We start from the raw sequence: 22819 nt of genomic DNA on the forward strand, positions 1-22819 counted from the left end.
ATAATCTTACTGTTGACAATGGTTAGAATAATCAAAAGGAGCAACAAAAATTATTTTTTAAGACTTTAAAGTTACATTTTTTTGTATATACATTTTTTAAAATATAACTTTTTCGTATGGGAACATAGTATATTGTGAGATGAAAAAACTTTTAAGATCACATTGAATATGCATTATTGTTTGTTCAACAATATAAATTTGTGCTTTATTTCAATAGGTTGATGGATGCCATAAATAGAATATACTGTTATATTTTCGTGGGAGGCAAACTTGTCCAAAAAAATGATGGCCTTTGGGAATATGTTGGTGGAAGAAGCAAAGGTATTCACATTTATAAAGGAATGACATTTGAAGAATTCACTCACAAGGTCTTAGAAAAATTCGACATTTCCCTTCATGTGAGGAGGATGCACTACACCCTCAAGTTTAACCCTAGAGTCATCCAAGATTTAGAAGATGAGGATGACTTGGATAACGTGGTTTCCCACAGTGATGACTTTGCAAATGTGTACATAGTCGAGTCACCCGGTGTGGAAGCCATAGAGGCAAATATACCGAATACACAGTTGGCACTTGGGTAATGCGTTTTCACTTGGATGTCTATTTAAAATTTTATGAATATCAATTTTACGCATTATGTAGTCTAATTTTGGTTATGAATGTAAATGTAGAGGTCCACATCATACGTTTCCTTCGTCTAATGCATCATGCGATGCAAGTCCTAATACTATGATGTTATCAAGAGGTTTTGCATCGCGTTGTGCAGATAGTGAGTACACTCCTTTGGAATCGAATCAGTTTTGTGAGGCAATATTAGGTTCCGGACATACATTTAAGAATGCAGATGAGTTTCGGAATGCAATATACCAAATGTCATTAGCTGGAAGGTTTCAATACAAGTACAAGAAAAATTCACCTACTCATATGTCAGTAAAGTGTTCGGTTGAGGATTGTCCTTGGAAGATAACAGCTCATGCTGTTGAAGGAAATGAAATATTACGAGTTTATACTTACCAAGTTAATCATAGTCATATAGCTCAAGATGAGTGTTCATCTAAGGTGCGGGTTTCTTCCAAGAGAGGTGCTGTTGTTGTTGAAGACGTGTTTAGAACAACTCCAGAATACCTTCCTCGACAAATTTGCAAGGATTTTGAACGTGATCATGGAGTTCAATTGACTTATAACCAAGCATGGCATCTTAAAGAGAAGGCAAAAGAGCGTGTATATGGATCTCCACGTGCGTCCTACGCGTTTTTGCCTTGGTTATGCCATAGACTAAGGGAAATTAACCCTGGAACTATTGCCGAGTACACTTCTCATGAAGGTCACTTCAAGCAATTGTTCATTGCCCATGCATTTTCAATTCAAGGGTTCACCATGGGATGTCGACCGGTATTGGCTATTGATTCTTGCCACCTAAGTGGTCCATACAAAGGAGCTCTTTTGTCTGCCATTGCATATGATGCAGATGATGGAATGTTCCCTCTAGCCTTGGGTGTGGTTGGTTCAGAAAATTATGAGGATTGGCATTGGTTCTTGGAGAAATTGAAGGGGATCCTAGATGGTCGAGAAGTAATTATTATATCAGATAGACATCAAGGGATATTGCGTAGTGTTTCGGAGATGTTTGGGGTAGAAAATCATGCCTATTGTTATCGACATATGAAAGAGAACTTTTCAAGCTTCTTCAACAGGCAAAACATTAGGGGAAAGAAAGGGAAAGAAGATGCTTTGTTGCTTTTAGACAACATTGCATATGCTCAGTTGGATATAGACTACAATGAGGCGTTTGAAAAACTTGTGCGTTTTAATGGCAACCTAGCAAAGTGGGTTGCGGAGAATAGTCCGGAGCATTGGGCGATGTCAAAGTTCCTTAAAAAACGTTGGGATAAAATGACAACTAATATTGCAGAGTCCTTCAATGCGTAATTAAGAGAGGAACGACACCAAACAATTTATACGTTGCTGATGATGCACATGGATAAGCTTGTAGCCATGTTGGACACCCATATGCGTGGTACAGATAAGTGGAAGAGCGTGGTTGGACCCAAAACAGAGGAAAACCTAATGTCAAATATCATGAGATCTGCTCCGATTACTGTGATGCCCTATTTGGGTGGGACGTTCAAGGTTTTTACTGGAGATGTTTATTTGGTTGTGGATATGCAGCAACATAAGTGTACATGTCTAACATGGCAAATGTCCGGGTTGCCATGTCCACATGTATGTGCTGTGATCCGCACATTGAGACACGATGTGTATGACTATATCGACCCATGTTTTAAAGTCTCCACCCAACATTTGATTTACTCGGGTCAGTTTCAACCATTACCAACACACAACATGCTTAAAGTTTGTGAGGCTGGGACTTTGCAAGATGGCCAAGGCAATGTATTTCCTAGTCTCCAACCCCCGCAAGTGAGACGTCCTCCAGGAAGACCCTGACAAAGGCGTATTGAGTCACAATTTAGCCATAAGAGAGCTATTCATTGCTCTCGATGCAATGGCATAGGTCACAATCGGTCTAAATGTAATAATCCATTGTCGTGACATGTTCATTTCTTTGCTTGTAAGGTTTTCATTTTGTGTACGATCCCTCATTGTTCCATTATTTGCTTTATGGTCATAGGGTTGTTGCTTTTGGATGTTATGTATTGTCCTTATTATAGACACGATGCACTACTTTTTAATTTTATTTTTTATAAGACTACTTTTTAATTTTCATTATTTGGAGTTGCTTTCATTACTGATTTAATTTGAAATTGCACTTTCAATGTGGTATCCTTTAACTTGATGTATACTTTCACTTCCCTATTTTAAGTATGTCCTACTCACATCATTGGATGTGTGCATTTTTCTTGTCACTTAGCTGAACTTTCATAGTATTGTACTATACTTGCTGTCTAGTTATTCAGTTGGTCAGTTTAGCTGTGCATAACATTCTACTTTTCTATGCCCAATGATATAGTTATAATATTAACAATGGCTGGTAATGGCCTAGATGGTTCTGCTACCAGTTCACTCCCACTCTCGGTATGGTTCATCATACTTGCTTATCTTTGTTGTTTTTTGCATTCTTCCGTTGCCAACATACTATTTGAGAGGTTTTCGCTTCTCTGGTAGAGTGCCACAAGAACTTATAATCTATAGTCATGCAATTTTAAAGTATTGTGAGAACATAAATCAGAATGCATGTTGGTATCAAAATGGGTAAAATTTCATTTTATGATATTTTACATATTTGAATTGGTGTGAACAAATGACTTCCTTGTTTATATATAATCTGAAATCATTTTATGAAAATTTCATTTTCAGATACCTTTTAAGTTAGTATATATATATATTATGCATGAAATTTAAGTGATTTCTTCATCTCCCTTATTATAGTTACCATGTATCAGTTATGTTGGAAAGTTCTCTAATATTGAAGTTTTAACAATTCAACGTTTATTTATTAAATACTATTATATCAACTTTGTAAGTTGTCGGGTAATATTTGTGTACAATTTGGTAATATAGAAAATGTGGTTCACTAACGCCATATAAAATTACGCTTTAGGGATCTAATGGTCTTCGCTATACAGCTGTGGGGATAGGCAAAAACCATGTCCTCTAGGAGGAGGGAGGAGGGTAGAGGAAGGGATAAAGAGAGGTGTTCTGGTAGGAATGGTGATGAGGATGGGATTAATGCTAATGGATATACTAAAAGTATGTTCGGTTGTGTCACCTCAAACCATATTTTATAAAACCTATAAAAGTTTTAAGTCAAAATGAACTTCCTTACCTAGTGTAATGATTGGATTAAGTGAATGTTGTTTCTTCTACGGAAAAAAATTATTTCTACTTCGCAAGATATTTTAGTTATTTAGGTTTGTGCAATAATTTATGATAGAGAAGGAAGATATCTTAAACCTTTTCCCAATCATAGACATGTAACTGTAGGACTTGAGATTTTGGGTCCTTTACAATCAATTTGAAATCTTCATTCCACTCAGGGTCCAGTGTCTTCATCTTAATAGAGGTTTTCTTTGCTGGAAGCCTCTCCCCACTTAGACTGAGTTTAACATAAGGATCGGATGCTCCAAGGATGTCCATCTTCAAGAGTTTGCGTGCCCGTACAACCTTTACATGTAATAACCCCACAAGCTTCTTGATAGGTGCTCTATCAAAATCAAAAGAAAATAAATAGAAGGATATATTTTAATGCTAATCTACGTTAGAAGTTACAAGCTAAATCTGATCTGACAATTGAAAACCTCTGTATTTTTTCTTGGACCCTTTTCCCCATATGCAAGAACATATTGATTGAATTTCAAGTCATGACTCATGAGCTCAATGCTAATTGCTAAAAGCACCCATATGTGGAATTTGCCCAACCATGTAATGAGGATGATGAATAAACTGCTGTTTCTGGTTCTACTACTACTAAGATTATTTCACAGATAAAACTCATAATTCCATATTGAAAACTTACACCAGAGCATCAAGAATAGGCATTTCAAGAGTTTGGGGGCAGAGGTAGAGGCTAGCCACTTGTCTTCTTTTAGTTTTCTGCTGACAGACAAAGAAGGTAAACAAACACATTAAAAATATTATGAGAAAAATATGAAACTTGAGTATAATCAAAACAAAGACATTAATAACAGAAATAAGACTAATTGATGAATGTTTATAGCCACTACAATTAGAAAATTTATACTTCAAATATTGTAGGCTATTAAAAGACTTCCAACCATATGCACTTCAAAAACCCAGGGCATCAATATGTACAAATAAATCAATGGAATATCAATATGTGTTTATGCATGCATAAGACATAAATCCAGAATCCTAATTAACTTTCTTAATAAGTCATAAAGGGGGGAAAATTTGGGACCCTAACACTCACACTTCATAGTTCACATTCTAACTTGTTATGAGGCTCCAAGTTTCTTTTCTCTTTCCGTTGCTTTTTCATCAATAAATAATCCAACTATTCAAGTTTGCATACCCTTTCTTGGTTATTTCCTTTTTTATTTTTATAGGTAACCCTTACCTCTTTAGCCACTTGAGCTAGGTCCCCAGGGCAAAATGATCACAATTATTTATGGGGACCTCAATGGTATTGAGACATTAGGCTTCTTTTTGCTTCACTTTCTAAGTGATTTAAATATGAAGGTGGAGAGCCATGCCTTGCCAATTTCTCAGTGCCTTGGACTCTGGACATACCTTTTTTTCGGGTGGCAAATTCTGTATTATTTTTTGTCTGTAAGATTCAAACAATTGACTGAAGCAAGGTGCATAGCTCTCTAGACAAATGTTTGTAACTTTGAGAAATGATAGCTTTACTTTTTCACTTATTTTTTGCATTGCCAACTGCAAGAATGTTGCTATTCCTAACATGTCCATGTTGTCAAACATTGCATGCAGGGCACATCACTGCAAACTCGATGCTCAGCTGCAAGATTTAAGAAACTCTGCAACCGATTACCAGAGGAAAAAATACAAGCAATAAGAGACCTCCAATTTGGAGGTCTCTTAAACTTAAACTGCACAGAGGTGCGGCACAACATCTGTATCTTTCTAATCCAACATTTCAATGTTGGATTTAGACGGATAGAGTTCTCAGCCCAGAAACACTATCCTCTTACAGCCACCGATGTTGGCCTCATTTTCGGCCTCCCAATAGAAGGGTGGATTTTGCATGTGACCTCTACATCAACATAGCATCCATTTGGGACTATTCGGGCATGCGAGGAGAAACTCCTGGACTTACCTGTAGGCAAGGAGTTCCGTAGAGCATTCATTTACTATGCATGTGCCACATTGTTGGCCCCCACGTCTAGGCTCAATGGTTGCCGTAACTTGTGGCATACCATCCATGAGGATGGATTCCGAAATGACGTTAATTGGGCCCAATTTGTGCTTGACCAACTAGTTGAGGGAATTAGGCGATACCAACAATCTAAGACCTCTTGGGTACATGGCTGCATTTTATTTCTTCAGGTAGTGAACTTATTCAGTCTTTGTCTTCCATTTTGTTATATAATTTTATTGCACAACATAGTCACATTTGCCTACTGATGTTTGTATTTATTATGCAGCTGCATTATGTCATTAAATTCCAAATTCCTTCAGTCCAAGTCCCCATTACAGTGCCCCCAGCATTGGCATGGACTGATGATATGATTAAGCGACGACTAGTCGCTGAGATAAAAGAGTTTGGAGCATTCGGACATGCTGAGATTGATTTTGTAAGTTATGCATGCATAAATATATTGTCATTACTAGCATAACACTCATTATTTAAGTACTAATCTTCAGTGCTAATTATAGGCGTCCCAGAGATCTCCAACCGTAGAGAGAACTATGGAACCAGAGACTAATGTGGACCATGACACAAATGTTGATTCTGAAAATAGTGATGTAAGCTGTTAATTTTTTAAAAACTTAATAAATGTTCATTTCATTATCATTGTAATTTATTTTTACTTCTTAACTACAAAGAAATATGTTGTTGTCACATTTTGTTCTCAAAGTTTGACATCAATATCATGTCATAGGAAATATGGCATCAATATCATGATGCAGAACGAGCAATCGACCAATATCAACGGGGCATTCAGCAGCAGCTGAGAATAATGCGTGGCCTTATGCATAAGTTAGGGACTCGCAGACATAGTGGGGTAAATTCAGATGCGGGTGGTCACTCTAGCTATGGACCAGCCAACACTCCCACAACCGATGACCATGCATTTCCTGGTGATGAGTACATGGCTTCGCATGCTGCAGACCATGTGCTAGACACACCAGATCACGTTGTCGCCCCTGAGTATGAGTTGCAGCCCAGTGTACCCATTAATGTAGTAAGCGGTAAGTGATAAAATTTATGCAAACACCCATATGGTTAACAACCCAAGTACCCAATCATAAAGTATACCTTTGCTTACTAGTTCTAAATCTCGTATTGCAGATGGTGAAGAACAACCAGAAGGTAATGTTGTCCCCACAAATAGGAACGTCCGGAGACGCCGAGTGCGTCGAATGGCTCCAAACCTGTTGTCCCCATACATATCCCAACCACAAACCAAACAATCTGCCATCAAAATCGACCTCAAACATGCAGCTGCACTGGTATTTGGAGAGGATTTGGATGCTAGGTAACATACTTCAGTGAAACTCCTCTCATTGTATGATAGTGAAAACAGAAAAACTAAATTGTATTTGTTTGTAACAGTGAGGAATTAGTGTCTATGCATGACACTATCCTAACTAGAGGCAATTTGGGCTGCTTCGAAGGGAATGGGTGGATAGGAAACGACGTGCATATCACTTCTTATCCCTCTTTATGCATTATTTTAAGTTTGAAAATGAAAGTGTGGTTCTAATATAATTAGTTGCTTACACTTTTATGATATACGAAATCAGGCCGTCGATGCTTACTGTAGATTGTTGCAGTATGAACATGAACCGAAGTCGAAACTGTTTCTATCCCCCTACATAGCTGTAATGATGACTATTCCATTAAATCCTTGCTTAACTTTATTTTTTGTCTTGAACCAGGCATCACCTACAATGACAAACCTGATATTATCCCCTATTTGACATGCAGGAAATGGTAATCCACTCCCAGGCAAAACACTTAGTGAGGGAGGCAGTTATTAGACGCTTTGAACCACATCTGTATCAGATTGATATTCCATATGTCAATGTTAACGAGGTGGATTCTTATGTTTAATGCTTGGATTTGTATTTTTATTGCATGAAGGTACAATATTTAGATGTATGTTTAATGGCAGTCTATTGGTGCAGGTCTTCTTATCGGTTCTCATAAAGAACCATTGGACATTGTATGTATATGACCTAGCAAACAGGAGAATCCAACTGCTAGATTCTCGTCCTGGTAGGAAGAAGACAATGTTGAGTGGAGTTCAACAAAATCTGGTAAAGTTACAAGCAACAACTAATAATTTGTTAGGTATGTCTTCCCACAAAAATTTCAATTGTTGCGTTAATAAATGTTTCAGGCCAAGGTTGTCCTGTGGTTGGCTGCCCACAAAAAAGAGGTATCACCTTATGATTTGAGGACATTCAATTTCATAACACCTGATGTACCCTTCCAACCTAATGAGTGAGTGTTGACCTTGCAGTCCGGGATATTGTATAGGATTGCAACTTATTTTAAGTTCATCTTTTTTTTTTTAATTCCACAATTAATAACGTTTTGGTACTTATATTGACGTAGGGACGATTGCGGAGTTTTTGTAATGAAATTCATGGAATTGTGGTCAATGGGGGGGTTCTCCAAATCAATCGATGTGGTACGTAGGAGGAATTATCTATGACTATCTCATTAATGTTAAAATCGTTAGAAAAGCCTAATTAATTAATTTGCTGATTTGTTGCTATCAACTTTAATGAATACAGGGAAAGTGGAAACATTACAGGTTGAAGATTATGGGGAGTATGTTGTTCTCAGCACAAAATGCACACCGAGACTGTGTCCGGAGAGATTAAAGGGGATTGTAATTTGTGATAAGACTGTATAATGTTAGCACATTTGTATGTAATTTATGGTGGACAAATGTAGTTCTTTTAATTTTTTTTTTGGTGCCATATGCGGAAATGAACACTGGGATTATGGGATTAGTCGGAGTTTGATTGTTTTTTTACTTAAGTTGATTGTCATTGCATTGTAAGTAAATAGGGAGAATTAAAGATGATTGTACATTATACACGAAAAACCAACTCCTGACATTGTATTGCGAATATTATGGCTTATATATTTAATGAAGGTTCTGATGAAGTCGCATTTTCCCTCACTATCTCAAAACATCTAATAAATGCCACTGCCATTACAAACTATAAAAAACCTATGCATCAACACTCTCGTACATATCGTTTACAATTTATTCAGTACAATGCAGGTGTATATATGGCGACCCCACGAACCGTCCGATGACCTTGCTTTAACCATTTAATTGCATTCCCCTTCTAACAAAACATACCAATATTTGACAAATAAAAAACAAATGATCCGTCAACCGGTCTATGTGTACCCGTCGACCGGGAAGCAGTAATTATTCGACCGGTCGAGTACATGTTCTGGATGAGAGATAAAGCAAAACAACCGGTTTTGCACATTGCACGACCGGTCGATACTTTGCTTCAATCGTTTATCAACCAGTCGAACCCTTATTCAGCCAGCCGAACACACGCTACTGGATGAGAGAGAATGCAAAATGACACCCTCGTCAGAAGATAGACCGGTCGACCTACTTCGGTCAACCGGTTCCTGGAGGATTGGACATGCTACTGGATGAGAGAGGGTGAATTTTGGCCCTATGTCCGTCTGGCGACCGGTCGACTATATACGGTCGACCGGTTCCACTATACTGTTGCCCAAGATGAAATTTTTTCAACATCAAGAAAAAGGAAAACTACTCCATTGATAAAGCCTTTAAATAGGATCCATTTTTCCATTCATCACCAGATTTTATTTTTATTTATTTATTTATTTATTAAAAAAAAACAGAACTTTTATTTAAGATTGGTTTAACTGATTGATTTGATTCAAGTTCAATTAAGAAGTCTAATTTATTTTTAACAGTAGTTTTATCGTGATTCCACGAAACACTTTCAACCTAAAAAGTGTTTTTTTTATAAATATTTAATAAAATTTAAAAATCAATTTTAAATTTTTTTTTATAATAATAAAAAATCATTTATAATATTTTTTTTTAGACAAGCATCGTAAAAACACTTGAAAAGTAATTATATTAAAAACATTTTTTATTAATGTATTAGCTTGTATAAAGAAGGAGCTCAAATAAAACCAGAGGTTATTTTTAAATTTGGACAAAATTTTAAGAAATGATAAAACAATATACAAATTATTAATACTTAATTTTTTTTTCTTAAATGCTAATTTTTCATATAGTGGATTTTGTAACTTTGGAAAAATATAAATAATAAATCAATGGAAAAAAAAATTAACTTTTGAAAATTTGATGTTTTCTCAAATGCTAATTTCTCATATATAGTGGAATTTTGAATTTTGAAAAAATAAAAAAATGCATAAATGGTAAAAATAAAAAATGAAAAAATATAAGATTTGATGGTAAATATTAGCTAAGTTGAAATTTGAATAATTTTATTATTATTGTTATTAATTTTATTCATAAAAATGAGTTTGTAAATATACAAATGATATATGATTATGACTGCATTTAAACAAAATATATTTTATATTTCTTTTTAAGAAAAACCAAAATTAAAAATTTGACATTTTTGTTCCTTTGTCCTATAATTTTTTAGACTTGAATGGAATATAAATAACCCATTTCAAAAGACATAATCATAATGGAGAGAAGTGAATGGACTCTCCAACTTCAAATATATGAATACAAAATTATTATTTTTTAGAAATTACCATTAAAATCAGATTTCTCAAAAACCTACAAATCCAAATGGATTTTCCGGGGAACCAAACAGACCTAAGGACCACCTGATTCTATGTTTCGACTTATTGATCATAGAATGGATTCCCATAGGCAATATATCTTGCAGCACCTGTGGGGAGGGGATGGGTTGGAAGTATGTGCCAAGGGAGAGGTACTTTTATCTAAATGTCATACCAATTCTATATATATATAGCCTGAAATGGCCATTTCATCAATGGGTGGGCCAAAAAGCCCATCAATTCGGTGAATTTAAAAAACACACGTGCTACAATGATCGGAATAAAGGGTCGTGATCTTGTAAGGATAAATTAACTTCAAAAACATTTGGATTACAAGTTACAACTTATCTGCATGAAATTGGAATTACTGGTAATCACTTATCCGTAATACGACATTAAACTAGATTAATTTAAGTCAAAAAAATATTTTAAAATTCATTGACTTAATTGGATGAAAAAGTAATAGACTAATTTGAGTCTAATCTCATTGAAGCATAATAATTTTTCTCGTTTATTTTTGTTTAAAATTTATTTCAAATCATTTCTAATCCCCTGTTCCTAAAGAAATCAATGATATTTATAGGAAACTAATCCTAAAAATGTAAATAAAGTTCTTAAAATGTCCAAACACATGCAAAAGAGTGATAGTGTTTATTAATATTGTTTTTTTTTATAAAAAGTATATACAAATTAAGTAATTTTTATTTTTTATAATTATATTACATTTTGATTTTTTAAATAAAACTAAGAATTATTTAAATTTAAAAAAAAAAATCCAAACACAAAGGAATTAAACAGGTTTCCTAAATGTATTTTTTTTTTCCAATGAATGAAATTAAAAATAAATGAATGGATTATATTAAAAAGTGCAAAACACCCTAGAACATGTTACTGAGTCAACCGGTTCATATCCGGTCGGCCGGGGTGACGTTTAAAAAACCCTTCCGCGCTTAATTTCTTCAGTGTTATACTCTGCCAGTCGAAGGGATCCGCCGATTGAGCTGCCACACACCCACTTTCGACGCCCTTCCAGCTGTTGCAAGCCTTCGGAGTGAGTTTTGAGGGGTGCGGGTTCACATTTCGAACCTAGGGCGTGAGGTTTGGCAGTGGTCCTCCTTCATCGCGCGGCACAGGCGGTTTGTCTTCTCTTCCCGCGCGCCACGGCTCTTTCATTGGCCTTGTTTTGATGTAGGTGTGGCCCTTTGTTCCTGTAGCACGGTACTCCCTTCTATTGTAGGGTTTCATGGCGCCTAGGAGAAACAGGGGTGCCTCGAAGGCACTGGGCAAGCATCCTGCTCAGGCTTCTCAGGACGGTCAGGCGGAGGCTCGCCGAAAGGCGAGGTTCGACACCGGCCTTTTCACTTCGGTCGACGAATACCAGAGGTACAAGCAGCATTTCGTCCAGAGGAAGGTGGTTGCAGGGAGAAATATTAATTTCGCCCATCTACAGCATTTCGGGTTTGAGAGCCTCTTTGCATGCATGGGGTGGCTGCCCTTAGTGACTATTTCAGAGCCCATTTTTCCGACATTAGTCAGGGCATTCTATTCACGAGTGACATATGGACATGGAGGACCGATCACTTCGACCGTTAGAGGGGTTCAGATCCATCTGGACTCGGAGAGCATCTGCCGCATTTTGGACATTCTTCCTGGTGGATTCCGAGTATATGATGCCAAAGCCTGGCCGACGGTGCCGGGTTTCGATCCGAGAGAGGCGATTCAGAGGATGTGCGGCCTTGTAGATGCCCCGGGGTTGGGTAAACCATCGGCACATAGCCTGACAGTGACCTGCCGAGTCCTTCACCACATGATAGCGTACATCCTCCTACCACGTGGCGGTCATCGAGATGAGGTTTCCTATCTGGAGGCATTCCTGATTGATTCGATTATGACGGGGAGACGTATTGACATTGGGTATGTCATGATGATGCACATGATGGCATGCTGCGAGAGGCCCAAACGCATTCTCCCATACGGCAGCTTCATGACACGAGTGTTCAAGGATGCGGGGGTGGATTTGAGCAGGGAGCAGGAGGTCGAGGCGCCCAGTAGTTATGACACATATGATGAGCAGTCGATGGCGCGGATGAAGTTGGAGAAGGCCCCAGATGGGTCATGGATTAGGAGGGCGGACCGACCAGTACCACATCCACAGGCAGAGGGGGATGTGCATCCTACAGTAGACGAAGAAGAGGAGATTTGGGAGATGGAGGGTGGGGTACACCCTCAGACCGATTTTGACCATAGAGAGCCTGAGTTTGATATCCCTCCACGCCAGTCTGAGGGTGGCCACATTGAGCCGACTATTTCAGAGCCGATGATGACTGAGACGGGTTACACAGTGGGACCATCTAGTCAGCCATCATTTACTGAGCCTCATTACACCCATACATCACCTAGCCAGGCTCCTCACGCCCCTGAGCATGCGCCTTGGATGGAGTTGTCTGCGCAGATTAGCTCACTTGGGACTCGTATTGAGGAGCGCATGGATCAGCAGTAGGCTACGCATGAGCATATCCTACAGAGGCTTGATCGCCAAGAGCGTCAGCATGAGGAGATGATGGCGTACCTCCGTGCCGTGTTCCCACCGCCACCCCATGCACCTTGATTGCATTGAGACCACGTCTCACATTTTGTTTGTGTTGCAAAACTGGGACATATATATTTTGTATTAGCATACGTATATTCAGAGTAGTGTCATATTGCATGCAAATGTTTTTTATTTCGTTTTAATTTGGATTCAATATATATATATTATGCTATTTAGTTTATTATATGTTGTTTAGTAATATTTACAAGATGGCCAAGTCATCTCATCCATATTATGAGGTACTGAACTTTAACCTTCGGCAAATTACCTAAGTCCATGATTTACCAATGAACAACTCATCAACTTGGAAGGACTTAGACCTTTTATGCAATTTATCATGCACCCAAATGTGCAATGTAAGTGAAGTAGACTTGAATGTTCAAATTAATTAAGACACATAAATATAATAGTAAAGGGTTACCAAAATCATAAATATAAATGAAATAATATATTGTTTCATAATGTCATGTTTTTCAAGGCTCCATTGTAATGATGTATTAGATAAGTTTGAGGTAATAAATAATTTAGTGACTTTAAATCCATATTTTATTTTTCTTAACTTTTTTATTATCTTCTACTTTTCATCTCTTTTTATTTTCTTTGCTCAACTTTTTTACTCAGATTTTTTAGAACAAAACATAGCCTAAGAAAATGGAATGAATTGATCACTCGGTTAGAACTAGGATGATGACTAATAACCAAAAATTCTAATCCCACATTACCAATATTAGTCATTTCATTGCATTGTTTAACAAGTTGATTTTCTTAGAACATCCAATATAAGAAAAAATATTTCATTCTCTCATGAAATGTGAGTTCTCAAAATAGTTTTAGAACTGATAAAATTTTTGAATTAATAACTATTTAAAAAAGTAACAAATTTGCATATTTTGGAACTCTTTTATTAGTGACTTGGCATACTTGGATTAAATTCATAAATGTGTACCATTCGTTGAAGTAGTTGCTAACTTCCTAAAAACAAGTTTTGATATATTTCCTAATAAGAGGAAAAATCAAATGAAGGCTTAAAGAGGAAAAATATAATCAAATTAATTAAATTGACAATGGAATTAAATTAATTATGAGCTACCCGTAGATGGTCGAAGGGGGATGGATCCGGTCGACCGGTTACCATCGACCGGTCTACAACCGGTCACCGATATTCATATCTTGCAGGATAGAACCGGTCGACCGGTATATACACAACCGGTCGACCAGTCTATCCTAACCGGTCGACCGGTTATCTGTATTACTCTTTAATTATGAAATGCTTTATTACCTATTCATACTTAAAGTTTTGCAAACATATAGTACTACACAATATTAACTATAAAAATTATGTAATAAATATGAAGGTGTACATATAAAATGATATAGAGATATAAATAGTAAATAATTAATGAAATGAAATTAATATTAAAAATATGGGCTATGAAAATATCTTAACAAACATGATTAATGTATTTAATGTCTTAATAAAATTAGCAAGTAAAGAAATTCTTCAGCAAACTTGGAGAACGACATGAAATGAGAATGAGCCATTATTTGTCCAACAACCAATATAAACGGAGGGAAAACAAAATTTAAAAACAAGAAACATGTGCTGATAAACTGCGAAATAACCAAAATTTAAGTTCAATACATTGGAATTTTAATTGGAATGAAATGCATAATTACATGTCCCGAAACGTATATGATACTATTTGATGAAAATAGTTACAATGTAAAAACTTAAAAGAAGGTTGGTATCTTATTATCCAACTCTTAACATAGATTGGCTTCCTATAAAATAAACTATCTTGATCATCTAGACTTCTTTGTTTTTTCTCTTCTCATCTTTCATCTGATGTTAAGCCTCTTATTTTGAAGTATTTGTATTAATCGTGACAAAGCTCCCACTTCAAGAATCTACCCACCTGCACACATAAAGGGAAAAACAATTAGTTCAAGGATAAAAGATCATTTATTTGCTTCATCTAAAAACGAAAAGGAAAAGGTGCAATTCGACACCCTCATGTACTCGTTTAAGTTCTCCTATTATCCGTCACTCAATACTGTGCACATAATTTTCCATTGATGCAGAGTCATAAATCCGTCTTACAAACAAAAGAAGTCAACATACTCATAATTTAAGAATATTGGAATGATGAAAATTAAGAGAAAATAAACCTCTAAAGCCATAAAATGTGAATTAACTATCTGATTTTGCATGAAGCTGTTGAATTAGAAACCTCAAAGAAATTTGTCCTCACATCAACATCAAATGAGAGTTTTTCATAAAGGCAACAAACTGGCCTATTGAAATTATGTGTTGTTACCCAAGATAACAAGGCGAATAGAAGGAGACGGAAATTGTTTGTCATAACACTTACCAACAATAAGTAAACACCACCATCAACGAATTTTTTCAAAAAAAGTTGAAATCCTTCAATGTAGGTAGAGTTGTACACACTTGTACAGTTAGCACATTTGGGTTGTACATTTAGTGTAAATGGCTTGTACAGTTATGCAATCCACCGAAGGGACAACCGAACAAATGCATATGGGTGGGGCAACAATGTTTCCATTCTCGTGGATGAGGGAAAAGGTGGAAAAACTTAACCCTCGTTTCGGTTCCTACGCATAAGTAATGTGGGGGAGCTAAAACAATGAACTAACATGGTAGATATCAAATAATATACATGGAAGGAGTGTGTTGTCAACCGATATGTGTGAGGAATGTTCACGACGAGTGGAAAATGTTGATGACTAAGTTCTTCAAAATCACTTGAAATACCTTAAGGTACACACCCTTGTACACCCTTGTACATTTAGTACATTGGCCTTGTACACTTTGTGTAAAGGCCTTGTACACTTGGAGCAATTGCACATAAATGCAACTAAAGGAGTGCATATGGGCGGGTTAACCACATTCCAAAGATATGGCTGAGTGAAAAGGGTGCAAATGAAACCCAATTTAGGTTCCTATGTAACATAAGTGGGCTACCATAAGGCATTTGAATGTGTATGAAGGGAAATGAGGAATAACTGTGAGGGATGTCCCCCTAGTAAAAAGAAGAAGGAAATGAGCAACGATTGTTTTCAAAAAAAGTTGAAATCCTTCAATATAGGTAGGGTTGTACACACTTGTACAGTTAGCACATTTGGGTTGTACATTTAGTGTAAATGGCTTGTACAGTTATGCAATCCACCGAAGGGACGACCGAACAAGTGCATATGGGTGGGGCAACAATGTTTCCATTCTCGTGGATGAGGGAAAAGGTGGAAAAACTTAACCCTCGTTTCGGTTCCTACGCATAAGTAATGTGGGGGAGCTAAAACAATGAACTAACATGGTAGATATCAAATAATATACATGGAAGGAGTGTGTTGTCAACCGATATGTGTGAGGAATGTTCACGACGAGTGGAAAATGTTGATGACTAAGTTCTTCAAAATCACTTGAAATACCTTAAGGTACACACCCTTGTACACCCTTGTACATTTAGTACATTGGCCTTGTACACTTTGTGTAAAGGCCTTGTACACTTGGAGCAATTGCACATAAATGCAACTAAAGGAGTGCATATGGGCGGGTTAACCACATTCCAAAGATATGGCTGAGTGAAAAGGGTGCAAATGAAACCCAATTTAGGTTCCTATGCAACATAAGTGGGCTACCACAAGGCATTTGAATGTGTACGAAGGGAAATGAGGAATGACTGTGAGGGATGTCCCCCTAGTAAAAAGAAGAAGGAAATGAGCAACGATTGTTTTCAAAAAAAGTTGAAATCCTTCAATATAGGTAGGGTTGTACACACTTGTACAGTTAGCACATTTGGGTTGTACAGTTAGTGTAAATGGCTTGTACAGTTATGCAATCCACCGAAGGGACGACCGAACAAGTGCATATGGGTGGGGCAACAATGTTTCCATTCTCGTGGATGAGGGAAAAGGTGGAAAAACTTAACCCTCGTTTCGGTTCCTACGCATAAGTAATGTGGGGGAGCTAAAACAATGAACTAACATGGTAGATATCAAATAAAATGCATGCAATGAGTATGTTGTCAACCAATAAGTGTGAGAAATGTCCCCCACGATTGGAAAAAGTAAATGAGCAAGTTCTTAAAAATCACTCGAAATCCCTTAAGATACACACCTTTGTACACCCTTGTACAGTTGGTGTACATGCCTTGTACAGTTGGTGTAAATGCCTTGTACAGTTGCAGGAATTCGACCTACCTACAACTTAAAGAGTGCATATGACTGAGTTAACCACATCCCAATGTCATGGCTGACTGAAAAGGGGGAAAATGAAACCTAATTTACTTTCCTATTCATCATAAGTGCGCTAACTAATCCCCACAGCTCACCGTCTCCACCATGCCCATTTATTGCCTACACTATAAAGCCAACAACCAGATTATAAAGTGAAGAATTTTCAAACAGGTGAAATGCCATTTAATAGGAGATCTTTCGAAAATATTCACTGTAATTTTCTTCAATTTACTTACCTCATGCTTCATTGCTATGACCCGAGATGGATATGATCAAATCAAAATGTGAGAGAAAATAATTTACACCCACCGTCATTTGGATTTTGAAATGATGATGATGATAAAATAGATGCAAGGCTTTTCTGATTTCTGACTTGCTCACAACCCTCGCCTGCCGAAGAAATCGGTTGGGGGACATTCACAGTGGCCATCCTCTTTGATCATGGTGTTTACGGAGAGAGATAAAGGGGTAGGAGGGTGGTGACCCTTTTCGCAGTCAGGTGACATGGCATTTCACATTTAACACAATTCTCCTTTTTAATTTACAACAATCTGACTTGGAAAATTAGAAGGGTATATAGGTCACTCAATATCTCATAGCCTTTCTATAAATTCTATAACATATATGGACCATTAGTTAATTTTTGGGCCCAGCTGGGCCCAAAACACAATTCTCCCGATTATTAAAAATGGTCTAGAGTCAAAATTCTCTTCCACATAGCTGTCCACACAAAGAAACAGCCATAAATCTTTAGTTGGGAAAACAGCTTCCTCTCCAGTCATTAGCACATGGTAAGATTTCATTGAAAATTCCATCTTATTACAGCCTTACATCGCAAAATATCTCATCTTCCTGTATGAAATAAAGATGTTAATAGCTTCCAAAGTATCCCTTGCCAAACCTAACGCCCTGGACATCACTCACAAACATCAAATTTCAAAAAGCCCCACCTCTTAAAAAGCCCTGATAACTCAACCAAAACCTCTCTGTCCACAGCAATGGAAAACAACTCAGGAAATCTGACATGCAGCAGCAACTCCCCACACCATATATCATGACAAAACCTAACTCTTCGCCAATCACCCAAAGAGAAGGAAATGAACCTCATGAACTCATCCCACCCCTGATTGATGCTCTTCCATGAATCTTTACCATTGAGAGCTCCTCACTAAGTCAATAATATGGTGGACTAGACAGAAAATTAAAGCATGGAAAGAAATAAAATCCAATAATGCATGATTTGCATAATTTCAAATCTATTACTCAACAAAACATAACCACTGGTAATATTTTCCTCTTTGCCTATCAAAAAAAAAATGATAAAGGACGAGAAGAGGTTTCATGTATATGTGTGCCTGTTTGTTTTTTGACAAATAAAGGTAAGTGTATATTTTTTATGTTCTAGTTTCAGATTCATTAAGACTTTGTTCAGATCATGGAAAGTGTTATGGGAAAGAAAAAAAAATAGTCTCATTTTCCATAGAAAATTGATGACAATTGAAATATAATGAAAATTATTTAAGAACTTATACATTCTTAAATTCTTTATTCTCTATAGAAAAGAAGAATAATATTGGAAAAGTATGCTAGAGAAGTTTAAGCTTTTTTTTCTTCCTTTTCCATTTTTTCTCCCAATTGAGTTTCCCTCCTACTTTTCGAGATCTAAATTCAACCTAAACGACTAAAAACAATAAAAGTAAAAACAAACTACAACCTAATCAGATTTCAGTATCACTTTATGGAAAATCAACCAACTATAGTAAATGAATTGTGAGAACAGAAACTTTTACAGATAAGAAGACAAACCGTGTCCAAAGTTTCAAAACCCTTCTTGGAGCTTGCCATTACCAAAGGATGTAAAGATGTAAAAGGTGAGAATATATCCTCTTCTGCTTCTTTGGGGGAGTTCCTATAAGCGGTTTCAAACTCATGCAGAGTGCTGAATGCTCTCTGCAAATTCCCCAATGCTGCATCGGCATATATTTTTGCAAGATAAGATTCTGGTTGAGGTGCCTTCTTTTGACGCAATGATCTCGTAGGATCGCCCATGATGCATCTAGAAGAGTAGAACTGTAAGTCCTACCAGCAGTTCCAAGTGCTGATACAACAAGTCCCTCATCCACAGAGAGTAGAACATGACCCCTTGCATTCTCACCCCGAGCAATCCATCTGGCCATGAATTACAGGGCATGAAAAGCTAACTTGCTATTATCCTATTGCATCGCAATATCTGTAATGAAAATGCACATGTTCCAGGAGGGAGAAAGAGCTTTATTTTGATCCATTGTCTGGTACACACTCCAGAGAAGCGAGGTCAGAAACAGAAACATAACCAGAAAGTGTTCCTCCTAACACAAATGATCTAGAAAAAAATTCTAATTAGTCATGTACCTTGCACCTCTCTATAATAGACACCAAAGCATCCAGCCTGCCTTTGTTAACACAACTTCTCACACACTCAACAAAAACCCTCATTGACAACATATAACCAGATTTCAAAGTCAAATCAACATATCTCAAGGCAGCATCAATCTGGTCTGTCAAAAACAGCATACCAACAACCAATTCATATGACTCATCATCAGGCATAGATTCTTTTCCTGTCTGCAGCATCCTGATATAAATAAAGTAAAGATCCATCCATAAAAAATACTTGTAGAGCGGGCTCCCTGAGGCGGGGTTGGGAGGAAGTGGAGTGGGAGATGGCGGGGGAAGGCTGGGCTCGACGAGTTGGGCTTCCAGGGAGAGGAATGTGAAGGTGGAAATGGAAGCTTTAAAGGGATTGTTGTGGTGGTTTAGGGTTTTGAGGAGGGTTTTACGGGCTCTGGAGAGGATCGCCATTTGGGACGCCATTGATAAGCTCCGCTCAGTTCAGAGGTTTCATCGAGAGTACTGACAGAAGGGAAGGTGACATGGCATTTCACATTTAACACAATTCTCCCTTTTAATTTACAGCAATCTGACTTGGAAATTAGAAGGGTATATAGGTCACTCAAAATCTCATAGCCTTTCTATTAATTCTGTAACATAGATGGACCATTTGTTAATTTTTGGGCCCAGCTGGGCCCAAAACACAATTCTCCCATTAAAATTTTCATTTAATTTTTATAAAACTATGGATAACGTAATCGGAATGAAAATGAATCTCCTTAAGTTGTTTACTAATCTTTTATCAGAACGCTTTATAATATAAAAGTACGTAAAATAAATATTCCAATGTTATTTACGCTATGTTCGGTTTTAATAAAATATTAAAGAAATAAAAAAAAACATTTCACATATTTGATTTATTATCAAAATAAAGCATAAATATATTTTAAATTATTTAAATTTATATATTTTAAATTATTTAATTTCCATATAAAAGCCAAAAAATAAATTAAATATATTTTAAAATGCATCTAAACAAAATTATTATAAAAAAAATTATTAACTTTATATATATATATATTTGTCTCTAAATTATTTAACTTAAACCTTTTTAGAGTCTATTTAACAGTGATTTTATAAAGTGTTTTTAAATTTTTTAACACTTAAAATTTTTTATCATTCATGTGTTATAAATTTTAAAAACTTTTTAGAATCTATTTGATAGTAATTCTAAAAAGCACTTTTAGAATGCATTTTAGAGTAATTTTATAAAGCATTTTTAGTATTTCTAACATTTAAATGATAAAAATTTTCAAGTATCATAAATATTAAAAGCGCTTTCTAAAGTCACTACCAAACGGGCTTTTAATATATCTAAGTGATTCTAAAAAGCGTTTTTAACATTTCTAACACTTAAATAATAAAAATTATCAAGTATTAGAAATATTAAAAACGCTTTTTTGAATCACTACCAAACGATCTATAATAGTGCATTTGTGAGTGATTTTATAAAGCATTTCTAGCATTTCAAACACTTGAATGATAAAATTTTTCGAGTATTAAAATATTAAAAACATTTTATAGAATCATTATCAAACGGATTCTAAATCTCATTTCAATATTCATTATTAGATAATATAAACTAACATTAATTTAGTTTTAATAAAAAGTTACATAAATCATTTATAATAAAATATTAATTAAATTAACTTATCTAATTAAATATTTATATTGTTTTGAAAATGTATTTATAAACTATAACTAAAAGATTTCCAAGTCTCAACCATTATACCGTGGTTGACATCAATTTTCCATATTTATTTTCTAAATCACATTTGAAGTAGCCATTAATAAAAGGACCCTGTTATGGTCACATAAAGCGGTATCCAGCAATCTTGTTCTTGTGAATACAAGTCAAACTGTGTTCATAATACAAAAACACGAGCTAAATATCATTTTCAAGGAAACCAACCAATTGTCATGTTCCTAAGAACACAAACTAGATATCATGTTTTCGAGAACATGACTACATATAATTGAAAAGGTATCGTTTAAGTTATAATAAGAAGCTGTTATTCACTCAAATTAGATAATAAACTAATAATAAATATAAATATCAAAGAATATTTAAGAAAAAGAAAATCGAAAATGAGTGTACTTACAACATTAATGATGAAATTCAAAATAGTTCTATGGATATAATTAAATGTGTGAAAGTAACATTTTTCTTTTATTTCATAATTGAAGCGAATATATTCGTTTGATCGAGATTAAATGATTCATGTATATTGATCACATACACGAATTTTGGTTTGAAAATTTTTTCTAACACCCACAGAACATGGGAATCCGAAACTAATTTAGAATGGTGAATTTCGTAAAACAATTCATAAGAAATAATTTTATCATAATTAAAATGAATTATTTTATATTGATAAATCAATTTAATGGCTTAAAATGATTTAATGAATTAATTTATATTATCTTAATTTATTTTTTTTGTAAATATAGTTTCAAATTTAAGTAAAAATTAATTAATTATTTTGACTTAATATTTAAAATCATTTATATCTTTTAAATTGTGATATTAAATTATTTTAACAAACATGTTTAATATATTTAATAAGTTAAATTAAGCTATTAAATTATTTTAAGTTATTAAATTAATTTATCAAACACCTTTTTAATATTTATATTTTAATAAAAAATGTCAAAAAGAAGTTTTATTTATTTAGAAAATAATATAAGGTTTTTGGTAAACCAATTTAATAACTTAAAGTAATTTAATAACTTAATTTAAATTATTAATAAATTAAGGATATTTAGTAAAATAACTTATTTCTTTTGTTACTCTACAACCTCCATTACTCGACCTTCTTTATCCTACTTATAATTTATGGGAATAAACATGTTAATTTGATGATTTAGAATAAATTTTAAATTATTACGAGAATAAATATGTAAATTTAATGATTTATAATAAATTTTAAATTAATTTATCAAACAACTTTAATACTTAAAGTAATAAGTTTTAAGTTAATAACTTAATCATAATTTAATTTAAAGTCAATTTAAATCATTAAGTAATAAGTATTAAGTTTTACCAAATACCACTTATATTTATAACTTTATATATTTCAAGTTGTAGAAAATAAATAAAT

The 22819-nt window shown here is 35.2% G+C and overlaps 3 protein-coding genes across 3 annotated transcripts; 2 read left to right on the plus strand and 1 right to left on the minus strand.

The window, feature by feature from the left end:
• The first annotated feature begins 341 nt into the window (after positions 1 to 341).
• LOC104882617 (uncharacterized) lies at positions 342 to 1929 on the plus strand. The gene is made up of 2 exons (XM_010666654.1): positions 342 to 577; positions 672 to 1929. Exons 1-2 carry the CDS (start codon positions 342 to 344, stop codon positions 1927 to 1929), a joined length of 1494 nt encoding a protein of 497 aa, XP_010664956.1.
• A 48-nt stretch (positions 1930 to 1977) lies between these two features.
• Positions 1978 to 2445, plus strand: LOC104882618 (uncharacterized). The gene has a single exon (XM_010666655.1). The coding sequence runs from the start codon at positions 1978 to 1980 to the stop codon at positions 2443 to 2445; it is 468 nt and encodes a 155-aa protein (XP_010664957.1).
• A 12463-nt stretch (positions 2446 to 14908) lies between these two features.
• On the minus strand, positions 14909 to 20267 carry LOC109121599 (pentatricopeptide repeat-containing protein At1g26460, mitochondrial-like). Its single transcript, XM_019216324.2, has 6 exons — positions 19680 to 20267; positions 19536 to 19576; positions 19313 to 19457; positions 19095 to 19238; positions 17340 to 17408; positions 14909 to 14947 (listed from the first exon to the last, which is right to left on the minus strand). Exons 1-6 carry the CDS (start codon positions 20139 to 20141, stop codon positions 14909 to 14911), a joined length of 900 nt encoding a protein of 299 aa, XP_019071869.2. The 5' UTR covers positions 20142 to 20267.
• Positions 20268 to 22819: the final 2552 nt, after the last annotated feature.

This window comes from Vitis vinifera, chromosome 18, assembly GCF_030704535.1.
Source record: "Vitis vinifera cultivar Pinot Noir 40024 chromosome 18, ASM3070453v1".
NCBI classification, from domain to species: Eukaryota; Viridiplantae; Streptophyta; class Magnoliopsida; order Vitales; family Vitaceae; genus Vitis; species Vitis vinifera.